The sequence below is a fragment of the Nannobrachium achirus genome, assembly GCF_963921795.1.
Source record: "Nannobrachium achirus genome assembly, chromosome: 11".
Lineage (NCBI taxonomy): Eukaryota > Metazoa > Chordata > Actinopteri > Myctophiformes > Myctophidae > Nannobrachium > Nannobrachium achirus.
The window spans coordinates 4,778,157-4,801,057 of NC_137820.1; the positions used below are offsets into that span (position 1 = coordinate 4,778,157).

The following is a 22,901-nucleotide window of genomic DNA, read 5'->3' on the forward strand; positions in this document are numbered from 1 at the left end:
GAAATGAATAGCTGGGGGCGGGGCTGTCCGTCCTGTTTATATATAACTCCATGCTTGAGTCCCTGCCCTTTTTCCCGCCTGTAAAAAGTGTCCTCTCCAGACCATGAATGCTGTTTTTACAATGGGGAAAGAAATGCCAAATGCCCCCTCTTTTCCATGCCATACCTGAAGGCAGCATTCAAGAGAATTGCCTTGTCCAAACTCTCCTGAACTTTAAGCATCTTATGTTGAAAGAAGTGTAGAAATCCATGGTGATACGCCACATTTTCAGTATATTGACTTGATTATGCTTAGTTCAGTGTGGTGTCAAGCACCTGAAATAGCGATGTTCTCACCAAAAGGCCCTTTTAGAAATGTCAGCCCCTGCCTCTCTAACATTCCCTGCACCTCCCTGTCATGGAAGGTCAATGTGTCACGCTGGGTGTCATTTGCATTGATTGTCTTATTATTAACCAATTGCTATCGATCGCTGGGATTTAGAATGTGTTCATTTGAAGAATGCAGGAGGGGGTGGGGGTCATTTTCAAGTTCAGCATTAAATATTAAACATTGAATGAGGTCAGACACAAACACAGGAATTTACTGTGATTAGGCAACATGATCAGTGTTCATATTAATCAGATGAGGGTCAGTTTTCACACTTTAAATGATAAAGCCCATATACTGCAAGTTGAAACACAACAGATAAATGTATAATTGTTATCTATCTATAAATGCGACAAATCTCTGTCTGTCTGTCTGTTTGTTTGTTTGTAATCCACGTATCTCGAGAACCGTTCGTCCCACCGGCTTCAGATTCGGCACGCGCGTTCCCCGCCGCCGCGCGGAGTGCAGTGCCAGGCCTCGACCCGACCCGACTCGCGGTTTTCCGAAACCGGCGCGAAACGTTCGGAATCTCCTTATGCGGAGCTGATTGTTGACATCAGGCTGTTCCGGAGGAAATCGGCGCAAGCGCTGAGTCATTGTGACATCACTTCATAAAAGGCTCTGACATCACGTACGCCACATGAGTCAACACAAAATCTCTGTGAATGTGTATGTATGTATGTAACCCGCGTATCTCGAGAACCCTTCTTCCCACCGGCACGCGCGTTCTCCAGATATGGGCATAAAGTCTGACATCAGAGTTTTCCGCAACCGGTACTGTGTGTGCAGAGATCTTCATATATGGGCATAAGTGGACAAAGACAAACAGATGGTCAAAACGGGTCCTATGACAACAGGTATATTGGGGTTTGCATTAAAGGGTGGGGCATTCATGGGGTTTGCATTAAAGGGTGGGGCATTCATTCCCTATTTCAAATTCGGCACGTGCGTTCCCCACCGCAGCAGGTAGTGCAGTGCTCGGCCTCAACCCGACCCGACCCACGATTGTTTGAAAAAGCGACAGAAATCTCATATATGGGCATAAAATGGACGCAGATAAACAGATATCTCCATATATGGCATATATGGGCATACAATGGATGCAGAATCACAAAGATCTCCATATACGGGCATAAAAGGGACACAGACAGACAGATACAGAGATCTCCATATATGGGCATAAAATGGATGCAGATAGACAGATATCTCCATATATGGGCATACATGGGCATAAAATGGACCCAGAACTATAACTGCAGTGATCTCCATATATGGACATAAAATGGACACCGACAGACAGATACAGATATCTCCATATATGGGCAAAAATGGACACAGGCAGACAAATGGTCAAAACGGGTCCTATGAAAACAGGTATAATGGGGTTTGCATTAAAGGGCGGGGCATTCATTCCCTATTTACATTGTTCCGAGTTGGCCAGGTCGCCGACTAGACGCTGGGCCGCCCGAAGGGCGGCCCAGCTTCTAGTAATTATAATAATAATCATTATTAAAAAAAAAAATACTTTGACTTTGTTGACTTTTTTTTGGTCATTTCATAGTGGTAAAAAAAACATCGTTTTAGTAACAAAAGCCCCTTTTGGACTGCAGTTTTAGCACCACACCACACCACACCGCACCGCACCACACCACACCACACCACTCCACACCACACCACACCACACCACACCACACCGCACCATATAAAAATATCTACATTTTCCATTACACAAAAGTACCCCTATCAATAAGAAACAAATTGACCCTTTTAACTGTGATTATAATCCAATATAAATTTGTATTACAAATATCCTAAATTATAATACACTACAATGGATAACCTGTGATTATAACACACAATACAGTATTAATGTATTAAGGCCCATTCCCACTGGGCCAGATAACAGATATCTGGAGATATTTCTCCAGATATTTTTCCATGCAAAGTGGATGGTAGATACAGATAAAAAAAACATTTGCCACAGATAAAAGTATCTGTGGCAAATATCTGTGGTAGACTTTTTTTTTATCTGTATCTACCATCCACTTTGCATGGAAAAATATCTGGAGAAATATCTCCAGATATCTGTTATCTGGCCCAGTGGGAATGGGCCTTTACTATGATTAGTATGATAATTATAATACACTATAATAGATTATAATAGTGGTCATAACACAATATAATCTATTGTCATGTATTACAACTATGGTCTAAATGAAAAGTCAGTGAGTGGTTAGTCATTATGAAGTGTTTGGCTCTGTTTGGCCTAGCTCAGACCTACTCTAGATTGGATACTTTTTAGTACCACGTTTAGTACCACTTTACACCACTCTAGCCAGGTTCTTATAGTGGAAAACCTGGCACAAGTGGGCGGTGTGGTGTGGAGTGGAGTGGAGTGGAGTGGAGTGGAGTGGTGTGGTGTGGTGTGGTGTGGTGTGGTGTGGTGGTGTTGGGCCAGTGGAAAAGGGGCTTTTAAAGTGAGTCTAAATAAATACTTGTAGTCTCGTTAAAGAATGCCTGCGCAGCCAGACAGGAGTTCTGCTACTACAGTATAGACGCATTTACAACAAGAGGAGGCTGCCAGTATAACAAACATTTACTGCAACTCAGAGTAGCTGCATGTCTATTTTATGTTCAAATATAGTCCTTTTTTGCTGCTATACAGATTACAGAATCTCAGAAGTTATTATTTAATGTCTATGTAGCCTATTCATAGAACCCAGACTTATTTAGCTGCACGCACGCGCACCTCACATGATGCACGCACATGAATCATCACGTCACGAATTTAGAGGGGCACACTTCTAAAATCCATAGGCCTATATCACCACAGAACACATGAAGTAACGGCTTTGACCTTGAAAACAAAAACCTGCATTGACCCGTGCAGAGTCAGAGATTATCTACAATTTAGGGCGTGTGTGTGTGTGTGTGTGCGTGCGTGCGTGCGTGCGCATGTGTGACGTAACACTTTGATCTTTAGAAAGGAGGATCAATTAATGTCTAATAGGCCGGCCTACAACTTAATTCTCGACCGCTGGGTCAATTTTGGAAAGAGGAAATAACAGTCGCCTTGACGACTATACTATTTATAGGGACAATAAACAAGCAGTTTTAGTTGTAATTAACCCACATCTTTAATGAAGACATGTTTTATATATATTCTTCTAATAATTATTTCATGTCGGCTCATTTTAATAACTGAAGCGTCAGCGTCAGTTCACCTCATATTTAAATGTTAGTTCGTGGATACAGTAATAGTCTAATACTATTAATAGACTAATAATAGGCCTAATAATCAACCATTGTTCTCATAATAATTTTACAGCATAATAATACAATCCATATCTCTATCATTTCATTGCTGTCCTGTAGGTCAGATAATGGAATTAAATTAAACTGCAGAATGTATTATAAGTGTATATTTTTCCTCATTATGTTGTGGCACAATTTAGCAAATGTAATTAATTTACAGCCAACTATTAGGCGACTATTTTGATTAACATTGATTAACACCAAATGGACCCGTTTGTACACTCTGTCAGAGTTACAATAAGGGTCAATTTAGTCAGATAATGGCTGTAATAAAACTAAACAATGTCATTGTATATTTTATTCAGGTGTTAATAACATTCACTAGAGTTGTTTCAGAAGAGTTATTTGGTTAAGATACTGCCAGGCCTGATGTGCATAATCTGGTTTATTAAAAATAATGACACGCGTCCACTTCTATAATGGCACAATTTAACAAACGTAATTAATTTACTGCCAACTAAGGCTATTTTGATTAACATAAAAAACATAAGATCCGATTACATAAGATCTCGATTCGAAGATAGCTTAGTAGTTATCCATTTAAGACGGATTTAAAAATTAACTCGCTTTATTGTAAGTAAACGGGTCATAATATGGCCTCCTTCATAAATGCTACAAAGCTGTTTACATTTCAATTTGGTAAGATTAGGGTTCCAATTAAACAACATAATGATCGCGGGCAATTTAAGATCACAAAGACAGGACACATGAAAAGTAGTGTAAAATCTAAATAAATTAAAACACCAAAGTAATTTCCTTTCTTTAACTGGAACTATTTTAATTTATTAACCTATAATTATATGCTAAACCGGCGTAATAGGACCAGAATTTCATCCTCGCAGGCTATAGCCTATAAAGTTATCAAATCATCTCATATTTTGCGGCATATATATAAAAAACAAAACAAAAAAACACACACGAATAGGAAAAAGCACAACGATCCGTGCCACGAGATTAAAGAAACGGTCTGTTCAACAAAAAAGGTGACCCACAACATGTGCAGTTATAGATGTGATTTCTGTTTAAAAAAGACATGCGTTTTATGGCAGAAATATAGAGTTAATATTCTCTCTCTCTCTCTCTCTCTCTCTCTCTCTCTCTCTCTCTCTCTCTCTCTCTCTCTCTCTCTCTCAGACATATCATAAAAACATCTTAATATGAGCGCGGGCTCCGTGAAATCGCACATATCAAAGCGGTTGCATTCATCTGTCCATAATCACATTAATGTCACATGCGTTGCGTGCGTGTTTTACCCCCAAAAAAGACTTCCCTTTTATTTGTTCAGCATCCTCTGACCTTCCCATTCATTCCTAGTGGCCATGCAGTGATGATGCTTTACACTTTATACTCCCCCCGCCCGCCCCCAAAAAGGGCAGATCTACAAGCTATAAACAAGGCAGTTGTTTGTTTTGGGCTTGTATATCTGCTCTTTCTGGGGGCGCGACTGTCTGTCTGACACCCCGTCAGGGACGTGCAGAGAATGTTAGAGAGGCAGGGGCTGACATTTCTAAAAGGGCCTTTTGGTGGAAATATTGAAAATAGCCGACCTCCAAGCTCACAGGGCGTCTGCTATTTTCGGTGCTTGATACCACACTGAATTAAGCATAATCAAGCGAATACTGGAGATGTGGCGTATACGGCATGGATTTCTACACAGAGAGGGCAATTCTTTCAACATAAGATGCTGCATTCAAGTTCAGGAGAGTTTGGACAAGGCAATTCTCTTGAATGCTGCCTTCAGGTATGGCATGCAAAGAGGGCATCATTTGCATTTCTTTCACCATGGTAAAAACTGCATTCATGGTCTGGAGAGGGCACTTTTTACAGCTGGATAAAAGGGCAGGGGCTCAAGCCCCCTTTGATGTCTATGTGTGCACGACACGTGCCTGGTGTGACACCCCGTCGTACGGCGAAGAATAAACTGTGCCATAATAGCCTTGGGTTTGACCGAGCGGTCTGACTCCCAGCAACACTGCTGCTTGGGCAAGGCATTAGTAGGCCTAGAGTGTTATTGTAATTGAATTGAATTTTAAATTGAATTGTTATTATTTGTATTATTTCCCCAACAAAGCTAAAGGGGCCTTTTTTAAGCATTTTTTTTCTGTCTTTTTCTTTTTCTTTTCTGTATTCAAATTCCGCGCAGACTGTCTGGAAAACATCTGATTTCATTGTTGTAACCAGTGCCAGATGAGGAGAGGAGAGGAGAGGAGAGGAGAGGAGAGGAGTGAGTGCGCGCAAGGAGTGTGTGAGTCTTGCCAGTATGTGTGTGCGCGCGCGCGCGCGCGTGTGTGTGTGTGTGTGTGTGTGAGTAGTGTGTGAGGAGTTTTGTGTTTTTTTTTTTCGGGAACTTGTGTCAGAAGAAACAGAAGAAGTTAGAAGAACTTTCCCTGGTCTCTCATCACCCATGAGAAACTCTGGGGTGAAAAACCAGGAGAAAAGAAGATCGGATCGCTTGGATTTTTATTGTATTTCTCAACAAACAGGACATCATCATCATGAACGCGGATACGTGCGTGTCCTACTGTGACATGACATCCATGGATTCATATTATAACACAATCACCACCAGCAACACCGGCTCGGGGGGAGGCGGCGGAGGAGGCGGCGGCCGGGGGTCCACGGACCCCTTCGGCAGGACATTCCAGCAGAGCGGCGGCGGCGGGGAGGCCAAGTACAGCCCCGGCGGCGGCGCCGGGCAGTTCCTCCCCGGTAAGCCGGAGCGGAGCCCCGGACCGCAGCACGCCGCCTTTCAGCAGCAGGACTGCGGCTCGCTGGACGGCGGAGCCTCGGCGGACCACCAGGACAACCAGAGCTCCGTGTTGTACGGCAGCCACAACAACAAGTACCACAGTCTGTTCCTGCAGCAGCGGCCCTCCTGCAAGACTCCCCCCGACACGGGCAAGCTGCACGCGGACAGCGGAGCGCACAACGGCTCGCTGATATCCTGCTACGGTGAGTCTAACTGCCGGGGGAGAGCCGTTAGAGGCCGGTATAGGGGTTCTAAAACGGTTGCATTTCTTTTCAAAGTATCCTCTTAACTCTGACAGTGTAGGCTACAAATGGACCCGCTAGGGTCCATTTGTAGCCTACACTGTCAGAGTTACAGACTTGTATATATGGGTCAATTTAGACCTCCATAAAATAACACACAAAGTACCTGGAATGGAATGCACTTTGACTGAGAACCACTGATATATGGAGCACTTATTTACTATACAGACAGGGGATTTGCAGAACATTGAGCTTGTATATCAGCTATTTTTTTGGGCTGCTATTTTAATGACTTTCTCTGACTTCTTCTGAAGTTTAAATCTATTCTATGAAGGTGGATTCTGCTTTACAATGGGAATGAGGGGGTTTCTTGACATTTGTGAGTTTCTGCAAAAATACGCTCCATTCTTCATAAACATTTAGAAAGGCAAATCTGGAAAAAATGAACTTGCAGGAGATTTTCCAGGAAAATACTGAAGAAAATGGGAAAATGTTATTATGCTATTTGTTGGCTTCAAAACAACACGCATAAATATTATTATTTACAAGAACAAAACAGTAAATCCTCCTATAGCAGAACTGGAGGCCACTTTGCGAACTGCTAATTAAGTAATCAATCAATTCAATCAATCAACACCAAAATGCTTTAAAAAAAATAATATTCTTATGAAGAAAAATATTATTCACATAATAATACGATTCAGATTGGAATGTTGTTTTAAGGTTTGATGTTGGTAGATATTAAACTATTATTTGTTGTTTTATTTTTGCATTTATACGTGACCTGTGTAGTCGCTGCCTTGAGCTTCAGAGCCGCCGCTTCAAGACAATTTATATAAAACATGTCTGCATGACAATTTATGCTAAATTAATGTCCAGGTTTTTAAGTGACAATTTATGTTCTAAATCGGAAACATGTCTCATCCATATTTACTGATATGGAACAGCTGTCACCGTGCGTTCAATGGAATTGATTAATAAAGAGATAAATAGTTGTTTTTAAGTTAAATCGCAGCGTTTAGTACTGCAAGTGGCTAATGATTATTATCATATTATTAATATTATTAATAATATTTAAATTATATAATTATAGGCTCTCGTTGTATGGCCTATAGTTGATCGGTCCGTCTGCAAGCCACCCATCAATGAAAATGATCTGCAGGAGTTGTCAATAACCAATTATTTAATTAATGTAATATTCAAATGTATACTAGACGGCCAATGAAGACCTACACGTGGTAGCCTAAACACAGGTGCGCGCGCACACACACACACACACACACACACACACACACACACACACACACACACACACACACACACACACACACACACGCACACGCACACGCACACACACACACACACACACACACACACACACACACACACACACACACACACGCACACACGGCATTACAAATTAATTTCGCGGTGTCTTGACCCTGACTTTAAAGATCACTTGAGATCACGAAAAAAAGCACATTTTAAAACAATCAAGTCCACTTGTATGTGTTGGTATGTTATAACATTTTCAGCACGCACGGTTTCTGGCTTTCTGCACACGCGCACATTTCTTTCAGAGTGTATTTGAGATGCGCTCAATTCCAACAGTGAACTTGTAGATTGGCTATTTATTTCAAATAGCCATGTATAAAATTGGGCTAAAGTGGTTTATGTATGTTTTATAATATATATATATATATATATATATATATATATATATATATATATATATATAAATATATATATATATATATATATATATATATTTATATATATATATATATATATATATATATATATATATATATATATATATATATATATATATATATATATATACTTCTAGTAACTAAAGCTTTCAAATAGCCTAAATGTAGCGGAGTAAAACATGCAATAGTTGGATCCGCGATGTATAGTGTAGAAGTAAAAGTATTTTAAATTGGAAATACTGAAATACTTCAAAATTATGTTTTTATGTTTGTATTTATACTTATATAAAACAGAAGTCTATGATATTGTATTGAATGTTGTGTGACTATGTAGACAGTAGCCATATCACAATGATCTACAGCCAGGCCTAGTTTTACACAACGCTGGCACAGCAGACATATACAGTAACTCAAGCAGGATGCTTCGCTCCGCAGCCGGACTGGCTGGCATTCTATTCCCCTGATCTCTGTACTGTATAGGCCTACTCAATGTTATATTGATCAGACTGCAGTCTCTGACAATTGGCCTACTGAACGTATCGGTCTGTTAATTGTTGCGCAAACAAACGCTATTTGCGACCAACTAAAAAGGCTTATTCGGCACCATTATTTTTTAGACCAGGGAGTTTTATGTCAAGAAACAAAAGAAAACCACGTCTAAACGCAATGGTTCTCAACCTGTGGGTCGGGACCCTCAATGGGGTCCGCAATTTATTTTGGGGGGGTCCCCAGAAACATTGTTTTTTTGCTCAAGTCAACAGTAAACAAACCAACATAAGGTTGAAGTGTGTTGATGAGGGTATCTGCGCATTTCTAAAGGGACAATTTATGGACTTTTTAAAACCTCTAAAATAAACATTGGCCAAATTGTCAAATATTATAGAGGCAGAAATTGTGAAAATAGCAGATATACATGCTCACAGTCACAACATGTATTGGCTATTACCACAATAGAACTGTGTTGTACAAAATACAATTCTTCCACTCTTAGTGCTTGTCAGGGTTGGGGGGTCCCCAGTTAAAATATGATTATTTTGGGGGGTCGCGGCCTGAAAAGGTTGAGGACCACTCAAAACGACAAAATGGTAAACATGCAATGCGTGACTATGAGCTATTTTGTATTATTTCACTGGAAGAACCGCAATAGTGTTGTTAGACTTATTGCGACCGTCAGTTCGCAAGTTATTATGAAAAGCCCCACCGGCAGCCGTCTGTCCGTCACGTCACGCTTTTCCCCCTACCCCTTCTCTGGCACTGTTGGCCATATCAATGCCAAACTTTGCACACACACTCCTTGGATGGCATATCACAACCTCCAGCCCCCATTTCTCACATGGCCCTCTTCTAGCGCCACCATCAGGCCGATTTTTGCAAAACCCATTTTTGGACACGGCTCCTACATATTTTGCCCTAAAATAAAATCACGCAAAGTGGTACACCGCATCTCTACAGTCATGTCATCAACATGGATCTGTCCCATTTCCCATATTCCCTCCTGATTGGCTACCATTGCCTTCTAAAGTTTGTGTATGCGACCTGACGATCGCTTATCTCCCGATTAGGGAGTCTTACTGGTTGTTGGATTGTGTTTATACGTGTGTTTAATATGTCTGTGTTATTATGATGAAACTCGTCACGTTACAAAAATACTAGATTGATTAGAAAGTACAACTCGGTGCCATGAAGTCATTTTGTCTTCTAATAAATTCATCAAAACAATTTAAACAGAATCTACACATGCAGAGAGAGAGAGAGAGAGAGAGAGAGAGAGAGACTCTGGAACCAATAAAATATCTGATCTTGGCAAAACAGAATTAGATTCAATCTTATTAAAGTAAATAATGGAATCGGGTTTAATGGGATCCATTACAGCCTGTGCAGACAGGGGCGTCACAAGGGGGGGAAAAGTGGGACTGAGTCACTAGGGCCCAAGGTGGTGGAGGGGCCTTAATAATTCTACACGTTTAGCTAATGAAAAATAGCAGATATACAAGCTCACAGCGCGGCACCGAGTGCTGCGCTGCGAGCTTGTAGATCTGCTATTTTTGAAAAGTCGTGAAAATGCGTGCAAATCTTTGAATATATGTATTTTTTAAGTGAACGTTTGTTACTCAAATTTTGCTTCTGGGGGGTCCCTGGAACTAAATATTTTGAGATGGGAAACATAGGTTTTTCAAAAAACCTTAGAAGGATTTGAAATATTCAAAGACTTGCACAATTTTCATGATTTAAAAGAAAATAGCAGATCTACAAGCTCGCAGCGTGGCACTGAGCTTGTACCGGTATATCTGCTATTTTTCCATAGTTAAAGCACAACATAATGCGTAATAATGCGTTCCCAGTCTAAATGTGTTAAACCCCCCCCCCCCCCTCCCCCTATGAAGAACATTAATGGGGGGCCCGCAGTGAATCCTTGTACCCAGGGCCCAAGGTTTGGTGTGACACCCCTGATGCAGTGTGATTGGTTAATGACAACGCGCTCTATGCGTGCAGCCAAAGACCTGGTGCCAAAGTAGATTCATAAAAATAGGAAGCAAATTGCTCCGCATGTGAAGCGATGTAAAGGTCTGAAAACTATTGAAACTAACTAGGCTGTATAACTAAAATATAAAATAATGTAGCCTATATCGGCTTAAATATTTGACTGTGCGCACGCATGCACGCACGCACACACACACACACACACACACACACACACACACACACACACACACACACACACACACACACACACACACACACACACACACACACACACACACACACACACACAGGTCACTCATTTATGATCATTTGATAAAGGTATTTTGTATTTATATACAACATTTGCATCCATGCTTAGCTCCAACAGTTAACGAAAGGAACTAAATGCACCATTACGGGTCTATTTGTTTCCATTTACTCACAGTTAACACTAAAGACCTTACATTATGTTTGGAATCCCATGCCGAGGGGAGAGGGAAAAAAAGGTATGAAATGTACTCCTATACCCAATGGATCCCAATGGTGACTATTGTCCCCTGCATGGGGATTTTTGTCGTATCCTTCTAGCATAACCTTTGACTGCACTGTGTTGCGTTATCCAATCAATCAATCAATCAATCAATCAATCAATCAATCAATCAATCAAACTCCGAGTGTTCCAAATTGAACCAAATGTGTTCCAAATGGACCCTTAAAGGAGTTGTTCACCCCAAAATGAAAACTTTTCTATTGATTACTCACGCCATGGAGAAGGTAGTAGTACATTTACCCCGGATGGGGACCCAAATGCATTGGGCTCCCCATCGTTCGGCTCCCCATCGTCTTAGAAATGCAACAAAAAACTAAAGATATTGAACTCAAGTCCAGATGAAGAGTCAAGTAATCAATAGAAAAAAGTCATTTTTGGGGTGAACTTTAAGGGTCCATTTGGTGCCATTTGGAACCCCCTCTGAGTTAAATTCACACAGATGCTTTTACAGTGTACGTTTAGGGTCCCACATGTCATCAAATGTACCGTAATGTGTGCGTGCATGTGTGTGTGTGCGTGTGTGCGCGCGCGGAGTGTGTGCGTGTATGTGTGGGTTAAAATCGAGGTCTGAAGATTCGTACATCCCCCCCCCCCTCCTTGGCAGTGCAGTGACAGAGCCATTTAAAACAGCATCATTAAATCCAAGATGTCTCCCTGGAGAAGAAGCGTTGTTGTTGTTTGAAACGTTGCAGCCAGATGATGACTGGATGTGTGGAGCCCCGGGGAGGGGGGTTTGAGAGGGACCACGGTGTGGAGCCCCGGGGAGGGGGGTTTGAGAGGGACCACGGTGTGGAGCCCCGGGGAGGGGGGTTTGAGAGGGACCACGGTGTGGAGCCCCAAGGAGGGGGGTTTGAGAGGGACCACGGTGTGGATGTGTGTGGAGCCCCGGGGAGGGGGGTTTGAGAGGGACCACGGTGTGGAGCCCCGGGGAGGGGGGTTTGAGACGGGACCACGGTGTGTGGAGCCCCGGGGAGGGGGGTTTGAGAGGGACCACGGTGTGTGGAGCCCCGGGGAGGGGGGTTTGAGAGGGACCACGGTGTGTGGAGCCCCGGGGAGGGGGGTTTGAGAGGGACCACGGTGTGGATGTGTGTGGAGCCCCAAGGAGGGGGGTTTGAGAGGGACCACGGTGTGGATGTGTGTGGAGCCCCAAGGAGGGGGGTTTGAGAGGGACCACGGTGTGGAGCCCCAGGGAGGGGGGTTTGAGAGGGACCACGGTGTGGATGTGTGTGGAGCCCCAAGGAGGGGGGTTTGAGAGGGACCACGGTGTGGATGTGTGTGGAGCCCCAAGGAGGGGGGTTTGAGAGGGACCACGGTGTGGATGTGTGTGGAGCCCCGGGGAGGGGGGTTTGAGAGGGACCACGGTGTGGATGTGTGTGGAGCCCCGGGGAGGGGGGTTTGAGAGGGACCACGGTGTGGATGTGTGTGGAGCCCCGGGGAGGGGGGTTTGAGAGGGACCACGGTGTGGATGTGTGTGGAGCCCCGGGGAGGGGGGTTTGAGAGGGACCACGGTGTGGATGTGTGTGGAGCCCCGGGGAGGGGGGTTTGAGAGGGACCATGGTGTGGAGCCCCGGGGAGGGGGGTTTGAGAGGGACCATGGTGTGGAGCCCCGGGGAGGGGGGTTTGAGAGGGACCATGGTGTCGGGGTCCCAGCCAAGAGCCTCAGGCGTCAACAGGCTTGTGTTATAATGTGTGGTCCCCCCCCTTCTCCTCTCCCCCCTCCTCTCTGCATGTGATGGAGAGTATAGAGCATCGCAGCGGAAGTGGTTTACTGGGGTCACTTAAAAATCGCCCATTCATTTTCCCCATAGATTTTACAAAAATATTGTAAATGGTAAATAAAATGGTAAATGGTGCATTTATATAGCGCTTTTATCCAAAGCGCTTTACAGAGATTGTGCATTACATTCACCCATTCACCCACACATTCATACACCGGTGGCGGAGGAAACCATGCAAGGCAACAACCTGCTCACCGGGAGCAATGTGGGGTTCAGAGTCTTACCCAAGGACCCTTCGACATTAACTCAGGGGGAGCCCTGATTCGAACTGGGAACCCTTCGGGAACCCTTCGTGCTCTAATAACGGTTTCTCTACCCCTGAGCTATGCCGCCCCATGACCATACAACCTTTGATCCTATGTGAAAACATATTTTAATGTTACATTATTTGATATACTACATTTAATAAATACCCTTTGTTTAGCGATTTTCAAAACGTTCTTTTCATAGAAACAAAGGTCTCATGTTCATGATTCACTGCCATCCTGGATGGCTTGGTTCGAGGCTTAACATAATTGTTATAAATACTTTTGTAAAAGTCTATGGAGAAAATGAATGGGCGATTTTTAACCCTTTCCAAGCCACGGGGAGCCACTTAATATTAAAACCGTATTATACCGGACATCTGAGCAAGGATGTCTCAGCCGCGCCGTCTTTTACCGTACTGGGTCATTAAAAACGAAATAAAAATCGGTGATCGTCTAACCTTCCCTTATCACCGCTCGTCCATCGATAGCGCATGGCTCGTCTGACATGAAGCAGAAGTGACGCCAGGTCCTTTCCCTGTAATATGTTCCCAGCTGCCGTCCATTTTCTGTTTAGAAGTTAGTACTAGCATAGCTGGAGTGCTGGGGGCTAAGCTAGCGAAAATGTTCATATCTACTCTAGAGTCATACTTGGATTATTTGAGCAGACATTTACGTGAACGGATCGCGCACGCGAAACGCACGGGGAGACGATGCGTCGGCCGAAACCGCCACTCTAAGCCAATGCAGATGGAGGAATTCCGCTGGTGACTGTGGTGAGAATACAACGGGGATCGCCTGATGGTTATGGGGGATGAAGACCACGTGATATAGCGCTGAAGGTCTTGTAAAATGAATGCAGTTCAGATCATAATATAATAATAGAAATTTCACGGCTAATCTACCAACTAGCCATTCTATTTCGGCTGGCGAAGTGTTAAGTGACCCCAGTAAACCACTTCCGCTGCAATGCTATATTGGGATGGGACGATAAGCAACATTATCGTTTATTGTGATAAAAAAACTCTCACGATAATCGTATTGTGGAGATTCAATTTATCGTGATATTGTCCTCCTCTGTCATGCACTGGGATCAATTCACCTTTTATTTGCAGAGCTGCATATCCGGTACCAATTAAACCCTCTATAGTTGCTGGTAGAAGGTACTTAATATTTGTACTTGATAGTCTTTTTTTCACTCTCTATCAAATGTCTTTACCAAAAAATAGCCGATCTACAAGCAATGGATCCATCCATTATTCTGGAAGAAAGATTTCAGATCTGTGTCTGTGTGTGTGTGTGTGTGTGTGTGTGTGTGTGTGTGTGTGTGTGTGTGATTCACTGCCATCCTGGATGGCTTGGTTCGAGGCTTAACATAATTGTTATAAATACTTTTGTAAAAGTCTATGGAGAAAATGAATGGGCGATTTTTAACCCTTTCCAAGCCACGGGGAGCCACTTAATATTAAAACCGTATTATACCGGACATCTGAGCAAGGATGTCTCAGCCGCGCCGTCTTTTACCGTACTGGGTCATTAAAAACGAAATAAAAATCGGTGATCGTCTAACCTTCCCTTATCACCGCTCGTCCATCGATAGCGCATGGCTCGTCTGACATGAAGCAGAAGTGACGCCAGGTCCTTTCCCTGTAATATGTTCCCAGCTGCCGTCCATTTTCTGTTTAGAAGTTAGTACTAGCATAGCTGGAGTGCTGGGGGCTAAGCTAGCGAAAATGTTCATATCTACTCTAGAGTCATACTTGGATAATTTGAAGCAGACATTTACGTGAACGGATCGCGCACGCGAAACGCACGGGGAGACGATGCGTCGGCCGAAACCGCCACTCTAAGCCAATGCAGATGGAGGAATTCCGCTGGTGACTGTGGTGAGAATACAACGGGGATCGCCTGATGGTTATGGGGGATGAAGACCACGTGATATAGCGCTGAAGGTCTTGTAAAATGAATGCAGTTCAGATCATAATATAATAATAGAAATTTCACGGCTAATCTACCAACTAGCCATTCTATTTCGGCTGGCGAAGTGTTAAGTGACCCCAGTAAACCACTTCCGCTGCAATGCTATATTGGGATGGGACGATAAGCAACATTATCGTTTATTGTGATAAAAAAACTCTCACGATAATCGTATTGTGGAGATTCAATTTATCGTGATATTGTCCTCCTCTGTGATGCACTGGGATCAATTCACCTTTTATTTGCAGAGCTGCATATCCGGTACCAATTAAACCCTCTATAGTTGCTGGTAGAAGGTACTTAATATTTGTACTTGATAGTCTTTTTTTCACTCTCTATCAAATGTCTTTACCAAAAAATAGCCGATCTACAAGCAATGGATCCATCCATTATTCTGGAAGAAAGATTTCAGATCTGTGTCTGTGTGTGTGTGTGTGTGTGTGTGTGTGTGTGTGTGTGTGTGTGTGTGTGTGTGTGTGTGTGTGTGTGTGTGTGTGTGTGGAATGCATCGCAGCGCGACACATTGTGAGTGTAATAAACATTCTAGCCAATACTGGAGAATGCAGTTCTTTCAACATAAAACAATGAATTCAAGTTCAGGAGAGTTTGGAAAAGGTCATTCTCTTGAATTCTGTCTTCAATGGAAAGAAGTGCATTTGCATGTCCTTCAAACTAGTAAGTGGGACATTCATGGTCTGGAGAGGACACTTTTACAGACTGGTAAAAGGGCAGGGGCTCAAGCCCCCTTTGATGTCAATGTGTGCACGTGCCTGAAATATCCTACCAAAAGATTCACTAAAAATTGCAGATCTACAAGCTCGATATTGTTGCGGAATGTTCTCCCCAGAATAGGGATACTGGCATTCAGCCAAGTGTTTAAATGTCAAATATACTGCATGAGGTCATTTTCAATCTGTTCTTAATGGAAATGGATATTCTGTCAAGTTTTCCTCCTGACACAGTATAACAGTATAACAGTATAAAAGTATAACAGTATAACAGTATAACAGTATAAAAGTATAACAGTATAACAGTATAACAGTATAAAAGTATAACAGTATAACAGTATAACAGTATAAAAGTATAACAGTATAACAGTATAAAAGTATAAAAGTAACAGTGTAATTCAGGGGTGCCGTGGATGAAGAAAAGTATTTACCAGGGTGACCTGAGCCAAAAATGTTTGAGAACCCCTATATAAGCTATAATGTTTACCGTCCTTGTTGTGTGAAAATCCTGTATGTCCAAAAAGCCTAAATCTTTTGTTATTATTTTAAAAACAATTTAAAATGTTGGCGTTTGTGTGCTTGTAGATCGGCTATTTTCACAAGTTTTGTAGGACAGACAGTCTTCTATGATGAAGCAGGGCTTTACTTTGCAAAAAAACGTACACATTTCAAACTTGGAGATATAAGGAAGGAACAGAAATTTGGAAAGTGGTTGCTTTGAGTAAAATAAGATGAAATAAACTTTACACAGTCCTATACCAAGGTCTGTTTTTTCCTCCATGCGTTACCCCTTATGCCTAAACTTCTTTGCCTTTTTTTACTCTTTTGAAAAACATTTTAAAATACTTCAAATAGCCGATCTACATTGTGTGCTTACAGATCAAGTTATTTTCTGGTGAATGTTTCCTATATATTTTCACCAAAAGGTTATGACAGCTAGGGTTCATGTTATGATCAGTGTGTAAGAATGTCAGGCTGGTGTTTGGAACACGTGTGTGTGTGTGTGTGTGTGTGTGCGTGCGCACGCACGTGTGTGTGCATGTATGTGCGCGTGGTGCGTGTGTGTGTGTGCGTTTTAATAGAGTTCATGAGACATGATCCGATCTTTGATTCAAGAAACAGAATGTTTTACTTTGACCCGGGGTGTGCTTGTTTTTGGGTGTGTGCTTTTGTATTCTGGAGTTTGACCAGCACTGAATGATCCATGAGAAGCAGTGAAGGAAGAAGTGAGATATACAAGATCTTAAAAAATATAGCTTACAAGCTTACATGTAGATCTGGTATTTTCAAATAGTCAAAGTATAAACTGATGCTTAAATGGTTAATGTATGTTTTGTATCAATAAACTCTTAAATCTACAAACAAGTAAACACTGTCTAAGGCTGTCAAACTATTGTAAGGGAGTAAAATGTATACAATATTTGACTGCGTTGTAGTACAGTAGACATTTTAAAGTATCTGCAAATAGAAGTACTCCAGTAAAGCACCACTCATCTACAGCAGGGGTTTTCAAAGTGGGTGACGGGGCACCCTGGGGTGCTGCGACGGCAGTCCAGGGGTGCCACGAGATCAGTCAGTTCTAACCAAAATGGCTATTATCTCAACGTTTTCCTCGCAATTTAATCACTAAATTATTGTCACTGTCGGGCAGAAACCTCGTATCTCCAAGTGTCAAATGTGTACGTCTTTTGGTAAAGCAAAGCCCTGCTTCATCATACAAGACTGTCGCACAAAACTACTGAAAATAGCCAATCTACAAGCACACAACTCCTCGCGATGTGAGGCGTTGTGTGCTTGTAGATCTGCTGTTTTCACCAGTTTAGTAAATTTTATAGATACAAAACGAACGGTTTTGGACATACAAGGAAAGAAATATATAATGTAGGGGTGCCTCGGATTAAAAACAATATTCATGGGGTGCCCCGAGACAAAACAGTTTGGGAACCCCTGATATACAGCACAGTGAGTGAGTAAATGTATTGAGTTACTTTCCACCACTGGACCCAGAAGGCTTTCTGGGAGTGTTCATGTAGCTACATCCATGTGCATGTGTGCACATATATGTTTTGTTACGCCCGGGATTCGAACCCGGGTCTCCTGCGTGAAAGTCCAATATCTTAGAATCAAAGGGACATCCCTATGGACTGAGGGTGACACTAGAGTTTTGACGTCATCAGGCTGAGGCATTGAGTCACTCTGTGACATTGTGTGTGTGTGTGTGTGTGTGTGTGTGTGTGTGTGTGTGTGTGTGTGTGTGTGTGTGTGTGTGTGTGTGTGTTTGTGTGTGTGTGTGTGTATGTGTGTGTGTGTGTGTGTCTGTGTGTGTGTGTGTGTGTGTGTGTGTGTGTGTGTGTGTGTGTGTGTGTGTGTGTGTGTGTGTGTGTAAGGGACTCAAATGTAGCAGCAGAGCTTTCAGAGCAAAACTGGGTCAAAGGAGTTTTGACCAGTCTCAGTTCTAGAGGATAGAAAACAGCATAGAGCAGTGGAGCAGGGGTTCCCAAACTTTTTAGCTTGTGACCCAAAAGAGACTTGCTTGATCATAACACAGCCTCACACTAGAACAGGTGTTCCCAAACCTTTTTGTCTCAGGGCACCCCATAAATATTTTATAATTTTCACTCCAGCACCTTATATTTATAGCATATCGTCGTTATTGGGTGGAAACCTTGTATGTCCAAAACCGTTCGTTTTGTATTTATCATCTATAAAATGTACTAAACTAGTGAAAACAGCAGATCTACAAGCACACTAATTTTGTGCAACAGAGGTTTCTGCCTGACAGTGACGATATTTTAGCGATTATGTTGCGAGGAAAACGTTGAGATAATAGCCATTTTGGTTAGAACTGACTGAAAATAACGTTGTACTTCAAGTTTAAAATGATGACTAAATATTTGTTCAAATGTCCAAATAAATTCCAAATATTATCAAATGATCTCGCAGCAGCCCTGGACTGCCGTCACGGCACCCCAGGGTGCCCCGTCACCCACTTTGAAAACGCCTGCAACCCTAGAAGCATCGAAAGCAGCAGATCCACAAGCTCGAACCGCGGCGCGAAGCGATGCTAGTCCTTCTGTTTTTGAAATTGAATCCTGAAAAGTAACATTTTTAGACATATGAGGTTTCCACCCGACAGAGACTTTGGATAAGGAGTAAGGCATGGATGAAAATAGAGCCCTTTCAAGTCTCCAAGTTCACAACGCGCCGACGTCACGCGACACGCAATGTTTTTACCAAATGTTCGTCGTCCAGAACAGCAGCGCTTATAGCTTTCGTGCGGTCGAAAGGAAAACACCTCCGTGTGGAAGTAACCGTAGACACGTGCAGTCTGCCAGTTGACTTTGACTCTCGTTTCAGTTTACAGCTTTGACAGTCGAGTCGAGAGAATGTCAGAGAACAAAGACACACACCTGGTCTCTGGTTAAAGCATTTCAGAACGTCCTGCTAGCGGAGTATATGAAACAGAATGTCCTCTACGTTAGTGACATTATAGTGGAGTATATGAAACAGAATGTCCTCTACGTTAGTGACATTATAGTGGAGTATATGAAACAGAATGTCCTCTACGTTAGTGACTGTTAGGGGCCCTGGGGCTCCGGCCCGGGACCCCAAGAAAGTGGCACCCAGGCCCTTCAAGCCGTACCAGCATGACAACCGCCACAAGGACCGTCAGCACCAGGAGAAGCGCAGAGGGTCTGTGGGATCAGAGAGACAGCCATCTCCAACTCCTGCTGTTGCTGACAAGGCTGACCGTCAAGCCATGCCGCCACCTCCATCTCCACCAGTTGCCCAGGTGCCCGTGGGCATGCCACAACTTGCATATTATCCAATGCAAGCAATACAACCCCTATATCCAAACCCAGGCTGCCCCCAGCCAGCTCCAGCCCCAGCTCCCACTCCACCTGTGACCTCTGCCCCCCAGGAGGGCAAGAGTGGGAAGCGAAAGGAGAAACGACACTACACTTCTCGCCGCTAGAAGAAGAAGCCAAGTAAAGTTATGTCCTGATATAATCCTTATATGTTAGTGTGGAAAAAGGGCATAAATATATATTGAAATACTTGGTTTAGTAGTATAAAATGCATATATACATTGTTGTTTGTGTAGAAAAGTTCTCATCATTTTATAATACATGAGAAGTAGGTTTTTAGTCAAAAGAGCTGCTGTTTTTCTCATATACTGTATGTAATGTGTGTTTGCAACAAACATGGGACATTCTCACAAGCACGAAAGTATGCCTTGGCACACTGCCAACACAGCTGCATCTACAAGACGCTCTCTGTCTGGGAAACCAACCTGGGACTGAGCGTGAGTGAGACAGGTGCCCGTCCCTCCCTAACGTTCGGGCCGTGCTGTTATCTCTTATCCGAGATAAGAGATATGACATCCTGGGGGAGAGCGTGTTTCCCAGAGACTTCTGAAACTAGGGCGGACACTCCCCAATCTCGAATGAATAGGGGAGTCCTAGCCTCACCTTGACCGTCTCCATTGCGTCAGGCTGTGCATGAGAGGGCATGTACGTGCACAGATGCGTGACAACGTGTGTGTGCTAAAATATGTTCTGTGTGTAAATCACGTCACTGTGACTGCAACGGACTACTGTTTAAAGGAGAATGCTCCGTGTCTCTTGTTCAGTTTTTTAGTTGAGTTGTTGCAGCTATCCCCGGCCCGTTAGGGGTCGGGGATGGACCTGTTTGTACTTAGTGCAATTTCTGCACCACTTGTTCCTGTACTTAGAGAGACTTTGACTCTGTTAGATTCTCTGTTTTTAGTCAAGTACTTATATCGTACTTCTTCATTATTTCATTGCCAATTTCTGTATTGGTGAGTTTATAATTTGTAACTGTTTTTATTTCACTAAAGCTTTTTTATTCACTTTTATCTGGTGTCTGTCTGAAGTCATTTTTCAAGAGTTAACAACTTTTTAAAGGTTTGACTTTCTCTCCTTCCCTACGGGGAAGGCTGCACTCATGGGAGGAAGGTTTTGAACACCTTCAGGCACTCGAAACCATCTCCTGGCTGTGGGACTGATTGAGACTTTTGGTAAGATTCAACAAGAGTATTAGGTTAAAAGTCTTTTCACCCTATCAGAAGCCAACTCAGCGCGTGCTGAGCTGGTGGGCGAGCTTGACAGATAAAGCACAAATCTCCAAAACCCCTAACCGGATGAACTGATGTTCACTCTGGACGGTTTGTGCTAATAAGTTGAGCTGCGTCTCTCCCGAGCCCTTGGCGAGAGAAGCTACAAGTTCAGACTCACACTTTACACTGTCTTTGTGGTTTTGCATTCTCCATTCAGACCTAAGGTCTACATTTCTAAAGTAAGGTGCATATCTTGGTCTCTAAAATAAATAGTCGCTGTAGAAAGTAATAATATTCACCAGTTAAAGAGGGTCTCATTGATAGCTCAGCTTTCATTCAGAGAAGTGTATTTATGTTAGTGTTAAATAAGTATATGTAATGTAAATATGTATATGTATATGTGTAATAGTAGGTTTACACAAGCAAGGAAGGTTATTAAAACTGTTTGTGAACTTAGTACACCTACATAGGTTTACACAAATGGGAAACTGTTTGTGAACTTAATACACTTAATGGGTTTACACAAATGAGAAATTGTTTGTGAACTTAAAGGTGTAGTGACAGTGTTTCATTTTAAAAAGATCCGGTAACTTCTTGGGCTTAGGACCTGGGAAGGGTTCCGGGCGGCGTGAGGAGTACTTTAAAAGGTGGAAGAGTACTCAGTAACTCAAGCTCATTACATGGCGTCCCTGGGTGGGCATTGATTGATTATTGATTATTGATTAGTAATTGATTAATTAAATTCGTGTCCACTGCCACATAAAGAATAGCCGAGAGACCCTTGGAATATAGTTATTTACTACGGAAGTAAAGGATAGTTAATATTATCAAGGCTTAAGTGTTTTTATTCACAAAACTCCCCAGAGCGTCGGAGATTTTGAACAGAGTGAAGTGGAGGTCTGTAAGCGCAGCAGACGGCCAGTAAATCGGTAAAAACAACTCCATCAGGAACTAGATAAAATAGCAGTTGAGAACATCTAATAATATTATAACGACTTTGCGACCAACCTAAGTTATTTGGGCATGGACTCCGCCAATCCCACCGCCGCAGACAACGCTCCCTCGGGAGCGGTCGGCGGGGCGAGCCCACATCGGCTCAGCTTAGGTTGGAGAACTCGGTAATAGTACATATTGACCAAGTTCGCAAGACCAGGTGAGCACTGAGAAATGGCCGAAGCTTCGGGTTGTAACCCCTAGTTAGGAATGGAGAGGTTACGCAAGGCATGGGGCAGGTAACTGTTGGTTCTCGTAAGGAGATGCCCTGTGCCTTGGAGTGTGCCAGACATGAAGTGTTGATCTGTGTAGCGCCAGGACGGTCCCCTCCAACTGGGGACAGTGGAGTTGGAAAGAGTGCCAGCGCCTGGTTAGGCGTATCCTATGGTGTGGTGAAGTTGGCCAGGGAAGGCTTCATGCAAGCCTCTCATTCGCCCTGGTGGCGAGGCCTTCACCTTTGGGCCCAAGGAGGGGCCCAGGGGATGTTGAGCATTGGTTTGCCCGCGGTGCTACGTCCTGTATGGACTGCATCGTCCTGGCAGCCTATCCTGTTATGGCCGCTGAAGCTGTGGTCAGATGTTCTTGCTCATGGTTGGGCATTGCCCTGGCCGAATGCAAATGCCAGAGGGGGTGTTAGGGGTCCTGACTGTGACCCCAAGAATATGGCCCCCTGTCCTTTTAATCCATATGCACTGTTTGTACT

General features: G+C 43.1%; 1 protein-coding gene across 1 annotated transcript in view; it reads left to right on the plus strand.

The window, feature by feature from the left end:
- Positions 1 to 6,176: 6,176 nt before the first annotated feature.
- LOC308293664 (homeobox protein aristaless-like 4) overlaps positions 6,177 to 22,901 on the plus strand; it is a gene marked incomplete at both ends in the record, with an annotated part of 90,720 nt that continues 73,995 nt past the window's right edge. Inside the window, one exon of the mRNA XM_080736259.1 lies at positions 6,177 to 6,633. Within this exon, the coding sequence (XP_080592385.1) occupies positions 6,177 to 6,633 (457 nt within the window). The remainder of the gene's footprint in view (positions 6,634 to 22,901) is intronic.